Source organism: Prionailurus viverrinus, chromosome C1 (genome assembly GCF_022837055.1).
Source record: "Prionailurus viverrinus isolate Anna chromosome C1, UM_Priviv_1.0, whole genome shotgun sequence".
Lineage (NCBI taxonomy): Eukaryota > Metazoa > Chordata > Mammalia > Carnivora > Felidae > Prionailurus > Prionailurus viverrinus.
The window spans coordinates 208069525-208092578 of record NC_062568.1 but is presented as its reverse complement, the minus strand read 5'-3'; the positions used below and the strand labels follow the sequence as shown (position 1 = coordinate 208092578).

At 57.9% G+C, this 23054-nt stretch overlaps 1 protein-coding gene across 4 annotated transcripts in view; it reads left to right on the top strand.

Annotated features, from left to right (window-relative positions):
- The window catches only part of H6PD (hexose-6-phosphate dehydrogenase/glucose 1-dehydrogenase), a 29685-nt gene extending 15231 nt beyond the window's left edge, over positions 1 to 14454 (top strand). For all 4 annotated transcript variants that reach the window (XM_047870882.1, XM_047870881.1, XM_047870883.1 and 1 more), the window contains 2 exons: positions 8455 to 8724; positions 9844 to 14454. In XM_047870882.1, coding sequence (XP_047726838.1) covers positions 8455 to 8724; positions 9844 to 11207 — 1634 coding nt within the window. In that variant the 3' untranslated portion in view covers positions 11208 to 14454. The remainder of the gene's footprint in view (positions 1 to 8454; positions 8725 to 9843) is intronic.
- Positions 14455 to 23054: the final 8600 nt, after the last annotated feature.

Genomic DNA, 23054 nt, shown 5'->3' with positions numbered 1-23054 from the left:
GAGGGCTGCGTCATTGACGGCCCGAGGGACAGCCGTCCAGGCCGGGCTGCCCTTTATTCTGGGGGCTCCGGGATGGGATCCAAGTTCTGTGGCACCTCAGAACCCAAGCTTCTCACCCCTGTGCCTGTGGCGCAGTCCGTGCAGGCCCTTGGCAGTTGGCCTTATTGCCAGGATGTGCTCAGGGCATCTCCGCGCCCCTCTGCTGCCCTGCTTTCCCCTCTTGGTGGAAGGTTTTTCTTTCCTTTTCTTTCCTTTTCCTTTCTTTTCTTTTCTTTTCATTTATGTATATATGGATGGATGTATAGATGTATGTATGTATGTATTTATTTATTTATTTATTTATTTTAAGATTATTTATTTTGAGAGAGAAAGCAAGCAGGGGAGGGGCAGAGAGAGAGGGAGAATCCCAAGCAGGCTCTGCTCTGTCAGCTCAGAGCCCGACGTGGGGCTCGATCCCATGAACCGTGAGATCATGACCTGAGCCGAAATCAAGAGTCAGACGCTGAACTGATGGAGCCACCCAGGCGGGCAGAAAGAGGGACACTTCGCGAGGGTGCCGTAACTGCCCCTGGCAGGGAGGGTTCCAACCACCCGTTCCCACACCGGGGAAAGGAGCACAGGGCACGCTGACCTCTGAGGGTTGGAGTGGCCATTCAGTGCCCCTCACGCAGGGACCGAGGCAGCCTGGGTCCTCCCAGGTGTGCACCAGCTGTCCTGCCCTCCAGCCCCGGGCCCCCCTTTCTGCAGGGCCATCTGCAAGGTGAGCTCAGGGCGGCTGGCAGGCCTCCTGACCGGGGAGAGCGCCGGCAGACCTGCTCTCTCCTTGGCCCTCCCTCTTCTTTATTTTTAGTTCTCCCCGAAGGTACGGGTGGGGATCACGGCTAGCTTTCAGTTTTGTGGTTCTTAAATCTGTGTTTTCCCGGGAAAATCTGGATCTCCCGCAGCGTGGAGGCAGTGGGGAGGGGGATTGCGGTCCCCGTTCTGACGGGTGCGATCCTCAGCACATCTCTGAATGACGATGACGATCTCTGTTGCCTCTCTCTTGGGGTTGTTTGGAGGCTTAAATGAAATCACATACATGGAAATGCTTTACCAGTGGAAATGCTGCTCTCCTTGCAAGTCGTCAAGGAGAGGAGGCTGCCTCTCTCTCTGGGGCTCCCTGGGACTCGCACGTGACTCGTGCCGGGTTACGCGAACACCCGTAGTTGGTCTGTGATACTCCTTTACGTCCAGCCTTCGCCTGGTTCATCTCTCTCTCACATATGGATGTGAACATGTGTTTCAGCTTCCACCTGTCAACAATCTGTAGAGTGTATACCTTGTAGTAACTATTTCTGTGAAATTTCGGTTTCTGTCACAGAATATGGATTGCTGTGTTCTTAGGCATTTCACTTTTTGCTATTTATTTACTTTTACTTTTAATTTTTTTAACATTTCTTTATTTTTGAGACACACACACACACACACACACACACGCACACACACACACAGTGCAAGCAGGGGAGGGGCAGAGAGAGAGGGAGACCCAGAACCCGAAGCAGGCTCCAGGCTCCGAGCCGTCAGCACAGAGCCCGACGCGGGGCTCGAACCCACGAACCATGAGATCATGACCTGAGCTGAAGTCGAATGCCTCGCCGACTGAGCCACCCAGGCGCCCCCTTTTTGCTATTTTAAATAGTACTTTGCAGGCTTTAAAAATTAAGATATAATTCATATATTATAAAATTTACCCTTTTAAAGTGTACAATTCAGTAGCTTTTAATTTATTCACAAAATTGTTTGACCGCCGTCATCCTAGAACACTTATGAGCCTTAAAAAAAATATTTTTTCCTTTGAGTGTACTTCTGAAGTGGAATTACTAGCCAAATGGTGGAAACTACGTTACAGCTCATTACATCTCATGAGACCGTTTTCCAGAACGTATCCAACAGTGGTGTTCGTACCTCGTGTTCCTACAGCTTTGCCTGCATTGGTGCCAGTGTCCCTCCCGTCCTCGCCGGTGTGGTGGGCCTGTGGGAGCTTTTTTCAAGCACATGGGACACAGCTTGTCTCGCCTGCCGTGGGATGCTGCCCCCCGAGGGTCTGAGGGGTAGCCCGGCTGAGGGGCAAAGCGGTGGGTCTCCCGCGCTTGTGACCTTGTGATCCTGGGTAGCGCTGGCCTTGAGCCGTTTGGAAGCCAGGTTTGTGGTCTTGGTCCTAGTTGTCCAACCCGGTTGAGCTTTTTTCTGTCCTTATTCAGACACCAGTGGGTTTTTAACCCTCAACTTTTGATCTAGGAAAGGATACCAGGAGTGAATAGAGATCGTTTTCAGGAAGAATCAGTCCACAGTAACTGGTGGAAAACCGGAGTGGTTGGCATCCGCAGGGGAGCTGGTGCCCCGGCTGGACCCCTGTCCTGCGGTCGGCTGTGTGGTCTGTCCCGGAAAGGCGGTTCCGAAAAGGCAGAGCTTAACCGGGAGGGGCTGCAAGTCTCTGGGCGGTGCTAAACACGGCCGCCCCTGAAGCTTGAAATTAAGGAATAAAGGAAGCTCTCTTTTACACAGCGGGTAGTAAGCCTGTGAAGTGCATTCTCCCTGGCCTTGAGAGAGGATAAAAATAGGAAGAGGGCTACTGAGGGATTTGCTAAACTAATGAATAGTAAACAGATAACAGGGCCCTCGAAGGACTCTGCTGTGTTCCCTCCATCAAAAATTCATCTGTTCTCCAAGCTTTAACTATCCTCTTTATACCCTTAAACCTGTAATCCATTGATTGCAGGGCGCACATTTTTGGGGGAATATTTGAACATCTCTGAAGTTGCATTCGCCGTTGACGGGGCACCATAGCTGACGTGGTTGGCAGCCCGTCTCTTTCTCAGCGGTAGTAAAACCGTGATGCTCTTGCCATCGTCGGCATTTTGGACTTGATGAGATCCAACATGTCTCTGGCACCCATCGCCTACCCAAGCTCTAGTCTTAAACCTCCAGCTGTCTTCTTGATATTTGCACCAAACGTCACCACTTTCAGACTCAGCAGATTCAGAACTTAAGCCGCCGTCGAACTTTTCTCAGGAAGCACCACTTGCGTTGTCTAACTTCCTTATCTCCAAACGGTGACTGTTCTCTGCATTGCCGGCTGCTCGTCCGTCTTTTGCAGCTCCTATAATAGTAAAAATACCAGCCGGTATCTCCCGGCACTTCCCGTGTGCTGGGCTCCGTTCCCAGCCTCGTAGATGTGTTAACTCGTTAATGCTCGCAGCAGCCCTGTGAGGGAGGGATGGGACTGTCCCTCTTTTATGTGTGAGACAGAGCGGCTCTCGTGGGCCTGCAGGGCTGAAAGATGGCAGAACAGGTGTTCGAACCCGTACCTCCTGGTTCCACGGACCCCACTCCGGAGCCAGTCACCATGAAGCGTGTACTCCTCCCCTGAATAACGTCTTTGTCTTTCCCGTTACGTCATCTGCCCTGGCCCTGCTTCCTTGCCTTAACTGGCCCGAACGCTGCTGCCTTATCGGACGAGTCCCCTTCCCTGAAAGTTTGTCTCGCAGGTAGACTGGAGACGGCCTGATTGTCCCACGGCGCCTCTGTGACGGTTCTCCTTCCTGCTCTCACACTTATTTGAAAGGGTCGGATTTGACATACAATTCACATGTCAGACAATGCGCCCATTTAAAGTATCCAGGGCGGTGGATTTGTCAATTTGAGAGCATTTTCCACCCCCCAAGGAACCCCTGTGCCCCTTATCCTCATCCACATGCCCCTACCCCACGCGGTCACGAATCTGCTTTCCGTGTCTACGGAGCTGCCTCTTCTGGACGTTTCGTATAAATGGAACCACACAACGGGTGGCCTTTCGTGTTTAGCTTCTTTCTCCGAGTGACGTGTTTTCAAGGTGCAGCCACGTTGCAGTGTGTACCGAGACTTCATTTCTTTTTTATCGTGAATGATAAAATTTTACGTGTCCACCGGTGGATGGACGTCTGGGTGGCTGCCTCTTCTCGGCGATTGTGATAATGCTGCCGTGAACGTCCGCGTACAAGTGTTTGTGTGGGCGTGTGTTTTCACTGCTCTTGGGTGCACACGTAGGAGTGAAATTGGTGGAGCCTACGGTGATTCTGCTTAACTGGTTGTGGTCAGGAACTGTTGATAGCTCCTCAGACCTCTCAGTCTAGCGTCCAAGGCCCCTTCTGTCTGCTCTCGCTCGATTTCTGCTGTTCCGAGTCACAGACTGGCTGCTTCTGCCAGGCCGGGCTTGCGTCGTCGTATGAACCGTGTGTTGGGGCCTCCGTGGGCCGGCCCCAGCAGGCATCGGGTCCCTGACCTTTGACCTAGATCCATGCTTCCAGAGCCCGGCTCAGGTGGCTTCCTCCGCTCCACTCCTGAAATCCGCTGGTGCTCATGCCATTCAGCCCCCTCCCGAGTTGCACGTTCACCTGTATGGTTGTTAAAAACTGGGAGTGGTAGGAAGTTAAAAAGGAGGAGTGTGCGTGGTAAGAATTGCGGGCTCCGGAGCTAACGGCCCAAGTCTGATCGCATTTGTACCTCTTTGTCAGCTCTGTGGCCTTGGACGAGTTACCTGACTTCTCTGAACCTTCGTTTCCTTGTATTTTTAAAATTAAAATGTGTATTTTTAAAAAATGTGTATTTATTTTTGGGCAGGGCAGAGAGAGAGGGGGACACAGGATTCGAAGCGGGCTCTGCGCTGACCGCAGAGCGCCCTGTGTGGGGCTCGAACTCACGAGCTGCGAGATCACGACCTGAGCCCGAAGTCGGACGCTCAACTGACTGAGCCACCCACGTGTCCCTTAAAACTTGTATTTTAAAAGTAAGACCTGCTTATATATCAGTATTGTGAGGAGTAAAGGGACTGATGAACACTGTTATTCTATAGTTACTATCTGTTCTTGATGTCCTTCTTCTCAGCCGTATCGTAAGAACTTTGAAGACCAGAGCCCTGTGGGGCTGGAGGAGCCCAGGCACCGTTTCAGCGGGGGGGGGGGGGGCACTTTGGGCATTTCGGTTGGCACAGCTGGGCTGGATTCTCCCACCCTTTCAGGGCTTAGCGTGGCCAGGGTTGCACCCTCAAGTTCTGGCCGAGAGCAAGAGTCAGACTCCTGCCCCTGAGGACAGAGGTGCCTTCTGGCCAGCAGGCTCCTGGGTCCATTTCTTGCCCCGCGACACAGGTGCTCCGTCGGACGTGGCACATTGGGCTGAATTCAGGGCATGTTCCGCCAGTCATGGCCTGGCCCTCCTCGCCGCCCAGCTGGCGGGAGCACGCGCCACGAGCCCGGTTGGGGCAGGTGGTTCAGGACTGGTGCCGAGGACCCTGGGTGGCCCCTGTGAGGGAGCGTGCGGGGCCAGCCAGGTCTGAATTAGGGGCCACTCTTTTTGCTTGTTTGAATTCAATATTAACTAGATCAAAAAGAATTCATACTAAATATACATAGGACGTGTAAGAACTATGATATAACACATCGAGTGTACCCACCAAGCCGTTTTTTCAAAAGTCTATTTATTTTTGAAAGAGAGGGAGAGTGAGCAGGGGAGGGGCAGAGAGAGAGGGAGACACAGGATCTGGAGCAAGCTCCGGGTTCCGAGCTGTCAGCACAGAGCCTGACATGGGGCTCAAACCCACAAACCGTGAGATTGTGACCTGAGCTGAAGTCAGATACTTAACCAACTGAGCCACCTAGGCGCCCCCCAACCAAGCCATTTAAAAAATTTTTTTAAGTTTATTTACTCAGAGAGAGAGAGAGAGCACAAGTGGGAGGGGGGCAGAGAGAGAGGGAGAGAGAATCCCAAGCAGGCTGATGTGGGGCTTGAACTCACAAACGCTGAGATCATGACCTGAGCTGAAGTTGGCTGCTTAGCCGACTGAGCCACCCAGGCGCCCTGTTTTTAAAAAGAGCTTTATTGTGTCTTTCCCCAAATTCTGTCCCATTTCCTCCCCTTCACTATTCCAGATCTGGGATAGGTTACTGTCTTCGTTGTTTGTGGGTAAGTCTGATTCCGTAAACAATATATTGTTTTATCCTGAAGGAGAGGCATACCGTGTGTGTGTGTGTGTGTGTGTGTGTGTGTGTGTGTGTGTGAGATTGTGTGTGAGTGTGGGTCTTTCTGCCCCTTTATCCTGCACTCAGGATAGTCTCGTCAGATCTGTCTTCTCATGACTGACTCTTTTCAGATGTTTCTTATCCATAAAACCCATCCGTTGAATTTCTGACTTCCAACCGTACTTTTCGTTTGTTGATGTTGTGTTTATACTAGTCATTTCCTAGCCTGTTTTCAAAATTTTTATTTTATCAAAGCAGTCCTGTTTCTTCCTCTTGACGTGATACCTTTGCAATTGATTCGTGATGACGTGTAGATGTCCGTTTTCTCTGCTGCCCGGTGTCCCGTGGGTGCGGCTGCAGGGATGTGTCGGGTGCGAGGCCAGCAGCAGTGAGCGGACGGGTGCGGCGCCTACTCTGCGGGAGCTCCTGTGCGTGGCAGGGGGAGAGACGGACGGGCACTGAGGCAGTCAGCGGGGCTTGCGGAAGACAGGGCCCCCGGACACCCTCGGGGGTGCAGGCTAAGGGGTCAGTACAACCCTCCAGAAGCCGAGACTTGTAGGGCATTAGGAGTTGCCGGGCAAAAGAAGCAATCCTGAGTTCTAGATGATTCACACAAAGCCTTTGACGGACGATTGCCCCTCCTGCCGTGATGGCAGACTCTCTCTGTCCAAGGCTTTGAACCGGCCTGGGTGTTGGCCGGTCGGCGGAATATGAACCATGCCGTGTGAGGGGTTGTGCATTTGAATCCGAAGCTCTACGCTTGTTGGGTTGTGTGTATCCGAGGCACCGATAATCAGACCTCGTGCTGCGTCCGGAGGATATTGTGGAGTCGACCGTGGGCTCGGCCAGCTCCCGACTCTGCTGGGACGAGCCCTAGATGGCTGGCTCTTCCCTCCGGCGTGGAACAGGGATAATCGTGGGCGCTGCCCCTCGGGAGCCTGTGGGCAGGCGGGGGGCTGCCGCCGTGGGGCTCGGTGTTGTCCGTGTCACTCTCCTTCACCCTCACTGTCACCCTGTCCACCTGCCAACTCGGCGTCCTCCCCTGGATGTCTTAGTCTTCAATACACCCAGGGGAACTCATGGCTTCCCCTCCGCCAGACTGTTCCTCTCCCCGTGGCCCCCTACCGCTGCCCGTCCTTGGCTCAGGCCCCAAACCTAGCAGTTCTCTTGTGCCTGCCCCCAGCGGTCAGCAGGTCCCGTCACTTCTGCCCCCAGAACAGATCGTCCACTCCCTCCGGCTCCTCTGCTGCTACATCAGCCCCGGCCTGGTTGCCTTTCCGCTGGGACAACCGCAGAGCCTCCTCCTTGGCCTCCTTGGCCTGCACCATTCTCCCCGCAGTGGGCCAGGATCTTGTCTCTTCCTGCATCATTCTCCCCACCCGATTCCTCTGACTGTAGACCCACGTGCCACCAGCCCCTGCCCTCCTGGCCTCTCCGTCTTGCTCACCTTCCGTTAGGCCCTCCCAGCCGAGCTCTTTCCCGCCTCGGGCTGTCTGCGCCCGAAGGCTTCCTCGCCAGTCTTTCCCTGCCTTTGGCAGTGCTGACTCTCCTGCCCTCAGAGGACCCGCCCTTTGCCCTCTTCTGACTCTCTGTCTGTAATTCCTTCGTTGACTTATTTTTTCCTCCCTCCCACCGAAAGCTGAGGACAGGGACCTCCTCGGCCCCTGCACCCTGCCTGGCACATTTGTGCCCTTGGTAACGGGGTGGCACCTGTTAGCCCCACTTAATGGCGGGACGCAGGGACAGACCCAGGGGTCGGGTAACGCCCAGGACCACGCTAGCAGGCGGCAGCCAGAGCCCAGAGCCCAGGCGCTCGCCTCGATGCTGCAGCCTCCTGCGGCGCCAGACCTCCCTCCCAGCTGACGCCTGGGGAGGGTCGGGAGTCCGGCCACAGATCTGCAGGTGAATGCAGTCTGGCCTTCTCCGGGACCAGACCCTTCCCCGTGCAGATTCCCGGGAAGGCCCAAAGGTTTGACAGCTTCACTTGGAGTGTTCAGAGACACCCTCTTTCCTTCTCTTAATTGAGATTTGCTCTGACATAAGTCATGTTTGGAAGTTCTACGGGCTGGGGGATGAAGACGGCAGGGGCAGGCGGCAGGGGCCGGGGGCCAGGTGTGCCTTGGGGAAGTCTGGCACGTTGCCCTCTTGTTTTTTTTTTTTAAGTTTATTCATTTTGAGAGAGAGAGTGAGCATGAGTGGGGAAGGGGTGGAGAGAGAGGAAGACAGAGAATCCCAAGCAGGCTCCACACTGCCAGTGCACAGCCCATCGCGGGGCCCGATCCCTGTGAGAGTGTGACCTGAGCTGAAACGAAGAGTCGGACGCTCAGCCGACGAAGCCCCCCCCCCCCCCCCACCGCCGCCCCCATCACCGGGCGCCCCGCTGACTGTTCCTTACAGCCTCTGATTCGTCTCTGCTGTACAGGCCGCACCAGCTTCTACGAGGAGTACGGCGTCATTCGCGACGTGCTCCAGAACCACCTGACCGAGGTCCTCACCCTCGTGGCCATGGAGCTGCCCCACAACATCAGCAGCTCAGAGTCTGTGCTCCAGCACAAGCTCCGGGCCTTCCGGGCTCTGCGGGGCCTGCAGAGGGGCAGCGCTGTCCTGGGCCAGTACCGGGCATACAGCGAGCAGGTGCGCAGAGAGCAGCAGAAGCCGGACAGCTTCCGCAGCCTGACGCCGACCTTCGCAGGTGGGCTCGGGGGCCGGGCGTGGGCAGCCGCCGCCGGGGGCAGCTTTCCAGGCTCAAACACGCTTCGCCTTGGGTTGGAAGGGACCTCGGGTGGGGTGTTCACGAGGGTGCTTGTCGGCAAGGAGGAGGTTCCTTTGCCTCTCCGGCCTCCCCCGTCTTAAAGCGGTAGGTCACCTGTTGGGTCCGTGTGGGGGTAGGGCACCCGGTAGTCATCTCGGTCTGGGCCACGTCCGCACACACCCGCAGGGCTCTCTGAGCCGGGTTCAGACCCGGCCCCCCCTTACGCCCAGCCCCCAGTGAGGCTGCGGTTGTGTCCGGGCCCAGCCCCGGCCCCCTCCAGCAGGCAGCCACCCTGCGGCTCAGACAGATGTCCACCGGCGACGTCCCGTGGACAGTTCCACGGGCCCAGAGCGTTCCTGGAGAGGGCTGGCTCCCTAATGCTGCGGGCAGTAAACTCCACTACAAGAGCAGTGGCTGTTTATTGGGCACTTACGACGTGCCAGGCACTTCTTGTACGTTACCTCGTTAAATCCTCGCATGCACAAACCCGCAAGGCAGGTACGATTATCATCCCCATTTAAAGGTCAGGAAATGAGAGGCTCGGTGAGGGTGGCACAGACTTGCCCAGGGTCGTGCAGAGAGGGGACTTGGGAAAACCAGGCTAGGAACACGAGTCGGGAGCACGCTCAGCTTCTGGTTCTTACGGCCGTGACGGCGCCCTGCAGGCCCCTTCACCCGCACACCACCCTGCCTCAGGTACTCCCGGGTGCTCTGCGGACTGGAGGGAAGCGTTCCTTCCCGGCAGGAGTCGGGGTTGGCCCGACCTCGCCCCCACCGTGAGACTTTGGTTGTCTCTCAGGGGGACTGGGACTCTAGGGTACCTCACTCACGGAGGTGGGAGTCCGAGATGGCCCAGAGGCTGCATTTCGAGCGCTGGCTGGCAGGAGAAGATGCTGGAAAGGGTGAGCATAGCAAGGTCACGGGTGCTCCACAGGCTGCCTGCAGGAGGGGGCAGCAAGGAGAAGGGCTGGCGGAGGTGAGGAAGGGAAGGCCGGCGCCCCGGGAAGTCCTCGGTTCTCTGTGCCAGAGCGTGAGCCCTGCCGTCCCCTGTCACCTCAGGCGTCCTCGTTCACATGGACAACCTTCGCTGGGAGGGCGTCCCTTTCATCCTGATGTCCGGCAAAGCCTTGGATGAGAGAGTGGGCTACGTTCGCGTCTTGTTCAGGAACCAGGCTTACTGCGTCCAGAACGACGAACGCTGGGTCGCCGACCAGAGCCAGTGCCTCCCTCGGCAGATCGTCTTCTACATCGGACACGGTGAGCTGGGCAGCCCTGCCGTGCTGGTCAGTCGGAACCTGTTCAGGCCCTCCCTGCCCTCCGAGAGCTGGAAGGAGCTGGGGGCCCGGCCGGGGCTCCGCCTCTTCGGCCGCCCGCTGTCCGATTTCTACGCCTACCGCCCCGTGAGGGAGCAGGACGCCTACTCCGTCCTCATATCTTGCATCTTCCACGGCCGAAAGGACTCCTTCGTCACCACGGAGAACCTGCTGGCCTCCTGGGGCTTCTGGACCCCCCTGCTGGACAGCCTGGCCCACGAGGTCCCGCGCCTCTACCCGGGAGGCGCTGAGAACGGGCACCTGTTGGACTTCGAGTTCGGCGGCGCCCAGCTGGGCTTCTCGCAGCAGCCGCCGGAGCGGCTGGTGCCGGGGCCCGGCCCCGCGCCGATGCCCAGCGGCTTCCGGGTTCTCAAGGCCAAGTACCGAGAGAGCCCGCTGATCTCGGCCTGGCCCGAGGAGCTGATCGCGAAGCTGGCCGACGACATCGAGGCCACGGCCGAGCGGGCCGTGCGGCGCTTTGGCACGTTCCACCTGGCGCTGTCCGGCGGCTCGAGCCCCGTGCCCCTGTTCCGGCAGCTGGCCACCAGGCACTACGGCTTCCCCTGGGCCCACACGCACCTGTGGCTGGTGGACGAGCGCTGCGTCCCGCTCTGGGACCCCGAGTCCAACTTCCAGCACCTGCAGACCCACCTGCTCCAGCACATCAGGGTCCCCTACTACAACATCCACCCCATGCCCGTGCATCTGCACCGGCGGCTGTGCGCCGAGGAGGACCAGGGCGCCCAGACGTACGCCAGCGAGATCTCGGCCCTGGTGGCCAACGGCAGCTTCGACCTGGTGCTGCTGGGCATGGGCGCGGACGGGCACACGGCCTCCCTCTTCCCGCAGTCGCCCAGCGGCCTGGACGGCGAGCAGCTGGTCGTGCTGACCGAGAGCCCCTCCAGGCCGTTCCAGCGCATGAGCCTCAGCCTGCCCCTCATCAACCGCGCCAGGAAGGTGGCGGTCCTGGTCATGGGCAGGGTGAAGCGTGAGATCACCATGCTGGTGAGCCGCGTGGGCCACGAGCCCAAGAAATGGCCCATTTCAGGCGTCCTGCCTAGTTCCGGCCAGCTGGTTTGGTACATGGACTATGAGGCGTTTCTGGGATGAGGGCCCCAGCGGCCTCCGCTCAGTCCCGCTCTCCCCGTACTGTCCCCTCTCCTCTGTCCTGCCACCTGCCCTGGCTGCGCGGAACCCGATGCCTCAGGGTTAGGCCGCCAGGGAGGAAAGGACGAGGCCTTATCCCAATCCCTTTGACGGTCCCTGTCTAGTTGTGGTGGGTAGACACAGATGCAAGGAAAAAACGGAGTTTCTGCTCTCGAGAAGTTCCCGGTCCTGTTCAGGAGAGAAGTATCCACCTTAAGAGCACACCTGTGGCCTTTCCCCATGAACACCAGCAGCACAGAACCGGGCAGGGGGGAAGGCTCCCGACTCCGGCAAGAATGCCGTGATCAGGTTAACCCAGGAAGGCTTCCCGGAGGGGGTGATCCTTGAGCTGGCTCCCATGGAGACAGACTATGGATGGTAGAGAGAGGGGACACAGGTGTCCACCGGGTGCAGAGCCCACGCAGAGCAGGTTGCTGGGAACTGTCCGGAGACCTCGAGTTGGCCGAGTCCCCGTTTCTTCTGTGCCCTCCCCCCCTTCTTCCCGAGCCTCTGACATTTAGCCTTCTGTTCTGGCCTCTTGGTGGCTGTCTCTCCTGCGCCCTCTGGGTTCCCTTCCTCTCGGTTCTGACTCTGACGGTGGTGGGGTCTTTTCTCATCGCTCGGTCTCTCTGCTGCCCCCCAGAGGGGTGAAGGATGGTAGTGTTACACAGCAACAAACACAAGGAGGTTAAAAGGTCCCAGAAATCTCGCGGCTTTCTCTGCGTGGGGGAGGTCCCCGCCTGCTCTCCCTCCTCCAGCCGGCCCCCTGCCCCCTTCGCGATGCACGGTGCGCAGAGACGATTCGGCCATTCCAGGGATCCCTCACTTATGAGGGTCCTCTGTACCGTGGGGGACTTCCGGTGGGCGTTTCCACTCTCAGTATACCCTCGAGCTTCACCAGGAAAGATCCAGTTAAGTCTTTCTCTGATGGTGACACATCATATGTGGGGAGAGACCCCATGCAAACGGTCTCCACCATCCAGGTGCTCTGACCTGACCAGACGGGAGTCAGGCCCCCTCGGTGGGGCAGCTGCGGCCTTCTCGGGGGGGACACGGCGGGTTCGCAGGGCCACGGGGGGCGGGGGGAAGGGGGCAGGCGTCCCACCGACTGTGCTCCCTCCCAGTGGATGATGCCGGATGGAGCGACCTACTTGCTGTCCACCGGCCCCTCCCGCTAACACGCTGTGAAAGAGCTGGGAAAAGAAATAGGCAGCTTCTCTTTAAGAGGAGGGTGGCTGCTCTGTTCCTGGTCAGCGGCGGGTCAGTAATGCCCGTTTTTCCGAAACCCCCAAGGTTCCGGCCGGGGGAGGGCGGGGGAGGGGGACGGCGGTGAGTCTGAAATTCTTTTAAAAAATATTCTCACATATTGAATTTTTATTCCAGCTTCCCGCAGAGTCATGCCCCCAAGACAGGACTGTAAAGGAATGAGACCGATGTTTCTGTGACTGCTGTCTTGTTTTAAAGTCACACGTTGCGTCCGGTGTGGGTGCCCCGCAGAGAGCTTTCTTGGGGGAGGAGGAGCCCGGCCAAATCTATTTCTCTACTTTTGATTGTTTACGCTTTCTTCAAGGCGATGGATTTAAAAGAATTCTGGTCTCGCTTTGAGATGTGTGCGTGTGAATCTGGTGCCTGGGAGGGGGGCTCTCGATGTGGAAGGCTCTCTTCTTAAAATTCCCCTGACCTCCAGCGACCCGTCCAGACAGGACACCTCTCTTCGCACCAACAGAGCTCCCCTTGGCGAGGCAGGACCCCAGTGCCGGGTCGGGAGGTCTCTCTTTCTGGAGGGTCGGCATTTTAGCTTTTAGGCACCTGGCTGGCCAGCGGGCATGAGAGGACGTGGGTGGCTGCAGGCCGGGTGCCACCTGTGGCCACATGGGGGCGCTCTCGCGCCATCCCTGCCCTCTCCACGGGTGACCGGAGAGGAGCCCCTCGTAGCAGTTCCCGGGTGCGTTTCTTCCCATTTTCACGTTCTGCCTCCCTGGGCTGCTGGCTCCGAGCACCGCCCGTGTGTTCCTTGGGAACTTCGTCCTCTGCGGCTGCAGCACTGAGAGAAAGGGCCCCCCACGTGCCCATGGAGGCCTCCGGGATGTAGGGCCAGCAGGCTTCTGATGTCACCATTCTGAATTACAGTGAGTCGGTGCGGGGGTGAGCCCAGGACATCCGGTGCTTAGAGGAGGGCCCTGCCTCACAATGCCCCCCTTCACCTGTGTGCACGGGATGGGGGCGGGCAGAGGGCCCCAGGATCCTCCTCTCCACGGTCAAGTGCCGTCTTAAAAATCACACCAGCAAAGGCCACCAGGAGACACAGCCAGTAACTCCGCGTCTGCGTCTCCCTTTCCCTGCCTTGTCCCTGTGCTGGGAAGAAGCCGTTCTCAGAACCGGGCCCCCGGGGGGTGAAGGCCTTCACCCTCTCTGGACCCCGATCCTCAGCAAGAAACACACCTTCCCTCGGGAGTCAGCCATCACTCACTCAGGCTTTGCTCGCTGGGTCTCCACTACCCTGTCAGCCACCCCGTGAGGCAAGTGGAGGGGTCCTTGTTTACTGATGGCTTGGAAGCTGAAGCTGGAGGCCTCTGATGACCACAGGAGTGCTGGCCCCGTGGCGCCCCCTCCTGCCCAGAGCGGCGGTTCCGGTTTCGGAGCGGCTCCCTGGGGAGACAGTCAGCGGCCTGTGTGCCCTCGCTGTGGACCTGGACGAGGTGAGGCGGAAGGGCCCCTCCTCGTCAAATTAGCATCTCTAGAACGAGCATATTACCATTTGTTGTGGGGAAAGAGTTGAGGGACTTTCCAGGTGGTTGTAGGCTGAGAGTCTGATTTTGATCTGGGAGCAAAGGTTTCTGCTAACCGCACGTGAAAATAGTCGCGTCTTGGTGACCCTCCCTGCTGCTTGTCTCTGCAGACAGCGGCTTCTTCCCACCGCCCCCCCCACCTTTGCCGCAGAATCCAAGCTCTGCCAGTGACCTGGCTGGGAACGCTCCTCCAGGGGAGTGCTCCCGAAGGCACAGGCTCGTGTCCCCGGGCCCAGGGCGCGCTCCTGCTTTGCCTGGGTCCCTCCTCTCCCCGTTGGCACAGAGAGCTGAGGACAGTGTGACAGAGAAAGGGAGAAGCTTCCACAGAACCGTGTGTGTGTGTGTGTGTGTGTGTGTGTGTGTGTGTGTGTGTGGCAGGGCGGGGTGTTGCGTGCAATTCAGTTTTCCGGAACAATTTGTTCCCATAAAAACATATGCAGCCTCACATAAGCAGACTCGGCATCAGTTTTATCCAGTTCGATTTTGTCCTCAGCACCCGGGACCCTGCAGAACTCAGTCCACTTGAGAGAAGCTGCCTGGCAGCGTGTTCCGGAAGGAGCTCTACCTGGCAGCATTTTCGGGAAGGAGCAAGGCACAGGAAAGGCCAGTGGCGCCCTCGGTGGCAGGCTAGCGCCATCCGCACGCGCTCACCCTTTGAAACACAAAGGCAGGAGGGGCCAGGGCCTTAAGAGGGCGGCCGCCTCCCAGTGTCGCCAGGCCGGCCGCCGGCCGGCCGCATGCTTACCTGTAGCCTCTGCTGCCTGTCCCCCTCCCGTGCCCCCCTGGCCACCCTCCAGGTGGCCCCTCCTGGAGGAAGAGGGTCAGGGCCCTGCCTGCCGTCTTCCCTCTGCCAACCGGTGGGTCACCCAAGCCACAGTCCCCGCGGTCCGGCGTCCGCCTCGTGCTGCCGGCCCGGGGCTCAAGGTGGGCGCCGCATGGTCTTGGATCCCCCGCCTCTTGGCGCCCGGTCAGCTGGAGCAGGGCGCCGCCCCCGTTTAGAGCTGCCTTCCCTCCCCTGGGGAGCAGGAACCGGGGAGCAGCTTGTGTTCCCGAGGACCTTCCGCGGCCGTGGCCGTGGCCGAGGTCCTCTCCGGGGCCTGCGCTCCCACCTCCCGCACCGGCAGCCCGAGGTGGGGGGTGAGCGCGGCACCTGAGGCCCCGGGCCCGTTGCTACGCAAGGTGCAAGCTCAGTAATGCTGTCACCAGCACGAGACAGGGGCAGCGAGAGATTTGAGGAGGCATTTCCGAAATCCTAGCAAGCTGGGGAGAACGATCCCTTTGGGGGGAACTTCCTCTCCAGCCGGCTTCCGGGGGCGCATCTGTTGGCAAAGCAGATCCCCCGCCCCCGCCCGGGACGCGTCCGCGCCTCTGTGTCTGCCCGGAAGGCTGGACGGGGCGGAGGAGGTCTAGATTAATTGTGCTTCTGCTCACTTGTTGGTTCCCAAGGCCGGTCTTTGCGCAGACCTCTCGTGCTGCTCTCAGGTGTTCGAAAGGAAGCCTCTGCACCTTGTCTGCCCCTCTGGTGTAGGGCCAAGGAAACGCATTTTCTTTGGCCGAGAGCCCAGGGGAGCATATTTGAATGTTAGCTTTGAAAGCGGAAGCGTAAACAGACACAAATTTGTCCAGTCTGGGTCTTTAGCTGTACCGCTACGTAAGCCTGGAAAGGTCAGTCGTAAAACGTCATGAGATTCGTAACTGGGAGAGGCCAGGACCCTGGGTTAGCGCTGATCAAGGGCCCCGAGGGCACCCGCCATGAGGTGTGCCCTGACCGCCTGCCCCTCCCGGGCCCGTCCTCTTGGAAGAACAGGGCTGAGCGCAGCCGGCAGGGCCTCTCCGCTGGGCCCGAGAGCAGTCGCTGCCCCGGACGGAGTGCAGGGCCGCGTGCTTCCAGCCGGGAAGGCCAAGTGGGTCCGGTGCCAGCGAGAGACCTGGAGGGGGTGTGGGGCCGGCGCGGGAACCAGGGCGTGATGCAGTCTGGGCCGTGTCCGGGCGCTCTCTGTCCCACACCGGGACACTGGGTCCTGGGCTTCTGTGCCGCCGGGAGCTCCGTTCCCAGAGGGACTGCGCCCCGCGTGCGGTGGGGAGACCGCGGGCACGAAGGCTCCTCTCCGCCAAGCAGCAGGAATGTGCCCTGCCTTTTTGTGCAAAGAGAAACTGCCCCTGGCTTTTATGGAAATAGTGGCCACTTAAAGATGTCTCAGACCGTGAGACGCATTCAGAACCGAGTTTTTAAAATGACTTTTTGGGGGCGCCTGGGTGGCGCAGTCGGTTAAGCCTCCGACTTCAGCCAGGTCCCGATCTCGCGGTCCGTGAGTTCGAGCCCCGCGTCAGGCTCTGGGCTGATGGCTCAGAGCCTGGAGCCTGTTTCCGATTCTGTGTCTCCCTCTCTCTCTGCCCCTCCCCCGTTCATGCTCTGTCTCTCTCTGTCCCAAAAATAAATAAACGTTGGAAAAAAAAAAAAAAATTTTAAAATGACTTTTTGTATGTCAGACGTGACACTTATTTTTTAAACAATAAAATCGTTTTGCCAAAACCCTGGTGCTCGTCTTTCCTCTGGGAGATGGAGTGGGGCGGGTTACGGACCTGGTACTGGGTACAGCACTGGGTTTGTTCTGGCGGTGGGGGAGGGACAGTTAGGTCCTGGGGGTGAGGGCCTGCTTACATCCTTACGTCCCCACTGCAGACACGGGCTTGTCTGGCCCCACCAGCTACATCCCATTTGCTTGAGGGCCCTCAGCCCCGCCCCCCCGTGACTGGATTTCATAGGTCCCTAAACGGTCCCCCCAGCATTGGTGGCAGCGCGACAGGTGGGGAAGACCTTGCCCAGAGGGCGCGGTGTTGTGGTGTCTGAGGGGGCGGCACCAGGAGGGAGCATCTCTGAAGGCCGCAGGGCCTGATGGCGTTGTTGGTCTTCTCGTGCCCTCTGCCTGATTTTCACCTCCAACCCGTGCCATGTTCCCAGGAACATAAGGACTCTGGGGGAGTCAGACGAAACTCCAGAACTACTGGGGGTCCAGGAGCCAGAGATTTGCTGGTTGTGGGACCCAGGCAGATTTGGTGACCTCACAAGGCGGCACCAGGAGCCGCAGGCACATCCACAAGGGGCGAGGTCCCCAGGGAGCGAGAGGCACAGGGGACAGACACACGCCCAGAGTCCCCAGGGGAAGAAGGGAAGGCCCGTGGGCGGTAATGAAGGCTGGAAACCAGAGGCCGTAGTCAGTTCTAGACCGTGACTTACCCTGGGAAGTGCGCAGAGAACAGGCGTCCTGAGGTGGGGGGGTGGCCCTGAGCTGGGGGACAAATCAGTGTCGGTTTCCCACTCTCTGCAGGGAAGGTGGTGCCGTCCTTCCAGAAACACGGGGAGGCAGGCTCCCCGCCTACTGACACCTGAGGCTTCGCGGCCCAGCTAGTGTCCGTGAAGGCGGTCCTGGAGAGTCACCCGTACCTGCTCCCCCTCCCCCCCGGGGAGCCTCCCTGGACTGTGTCGGGGGGTCCTGGCGGCTCAAGACATCCAGTGCCCACAGCCGCAGCGACTGGTTCCGGGGGTCCTGTGGCCCAAGTCGGTCAAATCAGAGTGCGTCCAAGGACATGGCCAGAAGCGACTTCCTGTCCCTAGACCCCAGCCTGAGGGCGTGTCGCCCTGGAGCTGCTGGCAGCCATCTGCCGACCACTGGGGGCCGAGGGCTTCACCTCGCGAGAACGGGGCTGTCACTTGTGGCGGGGAACGCGAGAGCCACTGCAGCTGGGGGTGGGGGTGGGGGGGTGTCTCAGGAAGCCCAGCGGGGGCCCGACGCCGACCCGACAGGCGATCCGGGCCAAGCAAGAGGGCAGATCCGTCCGTGTGGGGCCAGGATTTCATCAGTCGGGGTGCCCGACCCGGCTCTGGCTGGCCCAGCGCTGTGCTGCTTTGGCTGTTGGTTAGCGCTTCATCTGGACCGTTCCTCCTGATTGGCCAAAGCTTTTTTTGTTTTGTTTTGTAAGTTTATTTATTTATTTTTGTTTTGACAGAGAGAGAGAGAGAGAGAGAGAGAGCGAGCGCGCACAAGCCGGGGAGGGGCAGAGAGAAGGAGAGACAGAATCCCAGGGAGGCTCTGTGCCTGTGGCGGGGGCTCAAACTCACGAACCGGGAGACCACGACTTAAGCTGAGATCAAGAGTCAGATGCTTAACCGACCAAGCCACCCAGGCGCCCCTGATTGACCAAAGCTTTTGGAAAGCAAGTCAGAAGGGCGGGAGGGAGGGCTGTGCAGACAACAAAAGGAGGTTTTGGTGGACACGCTCAGGAGGTGCTGGGCTAAATGTCTCCTCCAGAGGCCCCTACCGGCTCTGCGGAGCCACTGCCAGAGCCCTGGAGGCCGTCAGCCTGCCTGCCCGGCCCCCGACAGAAGGGGACTGCACTCTGTCCTCTCCCCCATCTGCCCACCCGTCCCTGACCTGTCCGCTGAGGACCCAGACCGCAGAGGCTCTGGGTGTGTACCGTGCAGGCGGTGTGTGAATGAGTGAATGAGTGAATGAATGAATGAATGAATGAAGGGCAGTCAGGAAAGCAGGGCAAGAATCATCAGCTGGAAGGGTTCAGGGCTTGTCCAGGCGTCATCGTCCACAGGTCACCAGACATTGGTGCCTCCCCCCGAAAGGAGGTGCTGGGCGGGGTCATCTCGGTAATGCCAGGGGGCCACCCCAGCAGGGGCCTGGGGGAGAGTCACCGAGACAGGCTCGGGAAGTTGTGCTGTGGGGCCCCAGACAGGTGCCTGTGGGTGAGGAGAGGAGAACAGGGCTGGCGGCTGGGATCGCGAGGCTGCCACAGGGTGCGTCCAGCGCACGGGGCTCCTGGGTGGGTGTGGCAGGCAGAAGGGAGCCTGGTGGGTGTCATCATCTCCAGGGGGGACCGGATCCCCTCCGTTCACAGTGGGCCGGAGTGGCAGCGGCCGCAACGGGGGCCAGCATTCGTGTTGGCACCAGGGAAGACGGGCACGGGCTGACCCCACGCCTGGCCCTTTCCCACTTACTGCAGGTGGAGAGCAAGACCGGGAGGTCCGTGCGGCTGCCGGGCCTTGGCAGGTGTGATGTGCCTGCTCCGCCTCACCCACCCCTGCGTCCTGCATGGACACGGCCCCTCCCCTCTCTCATCCCAAGCCCTGGGCCTGTGGCAACTGCCGATGTATTTTTTGTTGGACGAAGCATTGTTGGAAATAATCAGTTACGCCCTCCCTCCACTCCATGTGCTTTTATTATTATTATTTTTTTTTTGCTTATTTTTTGAAAGTGTATTTATTTTGAGAGAGAGAGAGAGAACGTGAGTGGCGGAGGGAGAGGCAGAGAGAGAGAGAGAGAGCGAGAGAGAGAATCCCAAGCAGGCTCTGCACTGTCAGCGTGGAGCCCGACGCAGGGCTCGAACCCGTGAACCGCGAGATGGTGACCGGAACCAAAATCAAGAGTCAGACGCTTAACCGACTGAGCCACCCAGGCGTGCCCCATATGCTTTTATCTTTAACTGAAAGAAAAAGTAATACAGAAAAGCACAAAGATAAGAATGCTAATCCAGGGGCGCCTGGGTGGCGCAGTCGGTTGAGCGTCCGACTTCAGCCAGGTCACGATCTCGCGGTCCGTGAGTTCAAGCCCCGCGTCGGGCTCTGGGCTGATGGCTCGGAGCCTGGAGCCTGTTTCCGATTCTGTGTCTCCCTCTCTCTCTGCCCCTGCCCCGTTCATGCTCTGTCTCTCTCTGTCCCAAAAATAAATAAACGTTGAAAAAAAAAAAAAAAAAAAAAAAAGAATGCTAATCCATACAGATCGCCTCCACCCAGCATTAACCACTGTAAGATCTTTGCATATTGGCTTTTTTTAGAGAAAAACAAAATCACACATATTTTTGTATAAATACCGCATGCTTGTTGTAACTGAATTCTAACAGTGGCGAAAAGTACCCAAAGAAATGTAGGGGGACAAAATTCATTTCAATCCCCCAGAAACGAGCGGTAGTGCTTCGAGGTGAACTTCTTGCAAGACACAGATACAAATAGAAGAGATAAAAAATATTTTAAGGGGCGCTTGGGTGGCTCAGTCGGTTAAGCATACTCAGGTCATGATCTCGAGGTTTGCGAGTTCGAGCCCCGCGTCGGGCTCTGTGCTGACAGCTCGGAGCCTGGACCCTGCTTCGGATTCTGTCTCTCTCTCTCTGTCTCTGCCCCTTCCCCACTTGTGCTCTCCCTCTCTCAAAAATAAATAAACATAAAAAATGTTCTAGAAAAATGAGGTCCTTTTCTTGGAGCTCATCTCAATTTCAATAGTGCATTAATAATTTTACTTCAAACCCAAGGGCTTACTGAATCCACATAAATATTTTTTTTTCCACACAATACCTACACTTTCCACAAAAGTCTCTTTAACGTTAGAAGGATGTGAAATGTTTAAGAGGCTGGAGTCCTCACTGATTTGTGTGTGTGTGTGTGTGTGTGTGTGTGTGTGTGTGTCTCCTGAGTGTGTATCCTCCCTCTCTGTGCCCCATCTCATCGAGGCCGGGGCCCCCCCGTGTGCTGCCAGCACTTTCGGGGGGTGCCGGCTGACCACGCAGCCCTGCACAGCCCAGCCTCGGGGTGCCAGGCCCCAGAGAAGGGGTGCTCAGTTTAGATACCAGGCAGCTACTGGCTCAAGGCTCTGTTCCAGCCCAGGGCATCCCACAGGGACCAAAGCCTCTTCTTCATGGAGTTTATGCTCCACCTTCTCTTGAACCGTCCACCTCTCCTTTTCTGGGGGGTTCGTACGCCCATCTTTGGGAAGCCCCCCCACCTCCTCTGTCAGCTCTCACCATTTTAACACACAGACCGTTCGGAAGGAATGGATTTCGTAGTGGCCTCCTAGCTACGTCCACCCGCACTGCTCTGTTAAAAGTGCTCTCGAAGGTCACTAGTGACCTCCACCAGCTTGGAGCTCGTGGTCACAGGAAGCTAAGAGGCCATTGCCACCGCACAGCAGCTAACACAGCGCGAGTGAGAGGCCTCGTTTTTCTGATGAGGTTCCCTAACTTGCCCAAGGTCACGGCTATCAAGTTGGTAAAGCCCAAGGTCTGTCCGGCCCAAGTCTACACCCTTAACTACTGGGTCGTCTCAGAAGCAGGTGCTCCGGGGACAGAAGATGCTGCCATTGGGCAAACCAGCGGCTCCCAGCCAGTGGCCGACCCACGACCAGTCCCCAGCCTCCGTCGGACTCCCAGACGCGGGCTCCAGCTGATAGGGGGGCCCCACCTTGGCCGGCTCAGCTCTTGCCTGCTTCCCCCGAGAGCGTGATCCACAGTAGAGAATGTCGTTAAGCCAGGGTGGTAGCCAGTGGGGAGGGTTACCACCAAAGCCTGCAGGCTGCACCAAACCGGGGCGACTTTGCCTGACGGCCAAGCCGGGGCTGGGCCGGAGGGTGACTCCCCATTTCTACTGCTATTATTTGCTCCTCGTTTATTCCCTGTGTTAATTGAATCACGGGGGCTGCAAAGCTGAGGTCCCTTCCCTTTCCCGCTTCCAACCGCGAGGGAAGTAAATTGGTAAAAGTGAAACTTCTCCCCCTTGGATTTCTAGTTATGGATAAAAAATACCACACAAAAGACATGAAATGGGGAAAAATTACCCACGATGCCTGCCTGCCGCTCTATCTGTTGTTCTCGCGTTCGGGGACCCCTCCTGGGACACGTGACCTTTGCCATCACAGGGGTGTGTGTTCTGCTTTATTTTATGCGTGTATTTTCATGAGCATTCTCTGTGTTTCCTCACGGTCTTCGGACTTCGTTTCCACGCGTGCGTCACATCCCGAGGGACAGTGGCGTCCGGATGAACGTTCCCCGTCCTCTGTCACTGAACACGGATGTTGAATCTAACATTTGCCTGCTGGAGACAACGCTGTAACGGGAGGTATTCATGCGGGGGGAAAAAACCCCAACTTGTTTATTCTTTTAAATTTACAGAAATGTGGGGTTTAAAATGCCCCGGTAAACATGAATTACTTTGTAATCGGAAAACAAACTCCGATAGGACAGTAATTATAACCACGGCAATAACCAGTGGCCCAGAAAGAAAAGGAGGGGAGAGTTGGCAGCCAGGGCACCAGATCCCGAAACCCTCCTTCAAGAGTCTTGAGCCCCTGGTGCTACATTTTGAGTTTTCCGGGGAGTTTGAGATTCCCGGGCCACCGGGTTACTTTTTATCCGAATTGTGGCTTCATCACGGGCTATTTTCTAATTTAAAAAAAAAAATTTTTTTTTCCAAGTTTATTTATTTTGAGAGAGAGAGAGAGAGAGAGAGAGAGCACGCGCACACGTGTGGGAGGGGCAGAGAGGAGGAGACACAGAATCCCGAGCCGGCTCAACACCATCAGCACAGAGCCCGACGCAGGGCTCGAACTCAAGAGCCTGAGAGATCATGACCTGAGCCGAGATCAGACTTGACCGACTGTACCCGCCAGGCGCCCCTTCGTCACCGACTGTTTTAACCTTGGGTTGCAAGTGACGGAAGCCCAACTTCAAACTAGGTCCGAAAGAACAAGGAGGTGCCGGGCTCCTGTCCTCGGAAGGCCCGGAGCGGGAGCCGTTTCAGCGAGGCTGGATTCAGGGACGTCGGGCGGTGTGGCCAGGAAGCCGGCTTCAGCCGGCTTTCGTTAGGGTTGCCGGACCCAGCGGCTAAATCTACGGGACCTGCAGGTGACTTGGAATTTCAGATAAAGAACAAAAATGCACTGTTGGTGGACCTGTGTCCCATGCAACATTTGGGACATGTCACGCTTAAAGCGTTACTCGTTGTTGAGTTGAAATTCTGATTTCAAGCACGGCAGCCCGTCCTGTGTGTGCAGATAGGCTTCCCTGTAAGGGAACCGGGGCTGCCTACGGCTCGCGGCACCGACTGGCTCGAGATGCCAGAGGGAGAGAGGGCGTGGGGCTCGTGGCTCCGCCTGGGACACCTTGGGGAGGACTTTGTGTCCAGTGTGGGGCCTTGTGATGACAGCACCAGGAGGTGTCTGCGTGGATCCATCACGCGGGCCGAACC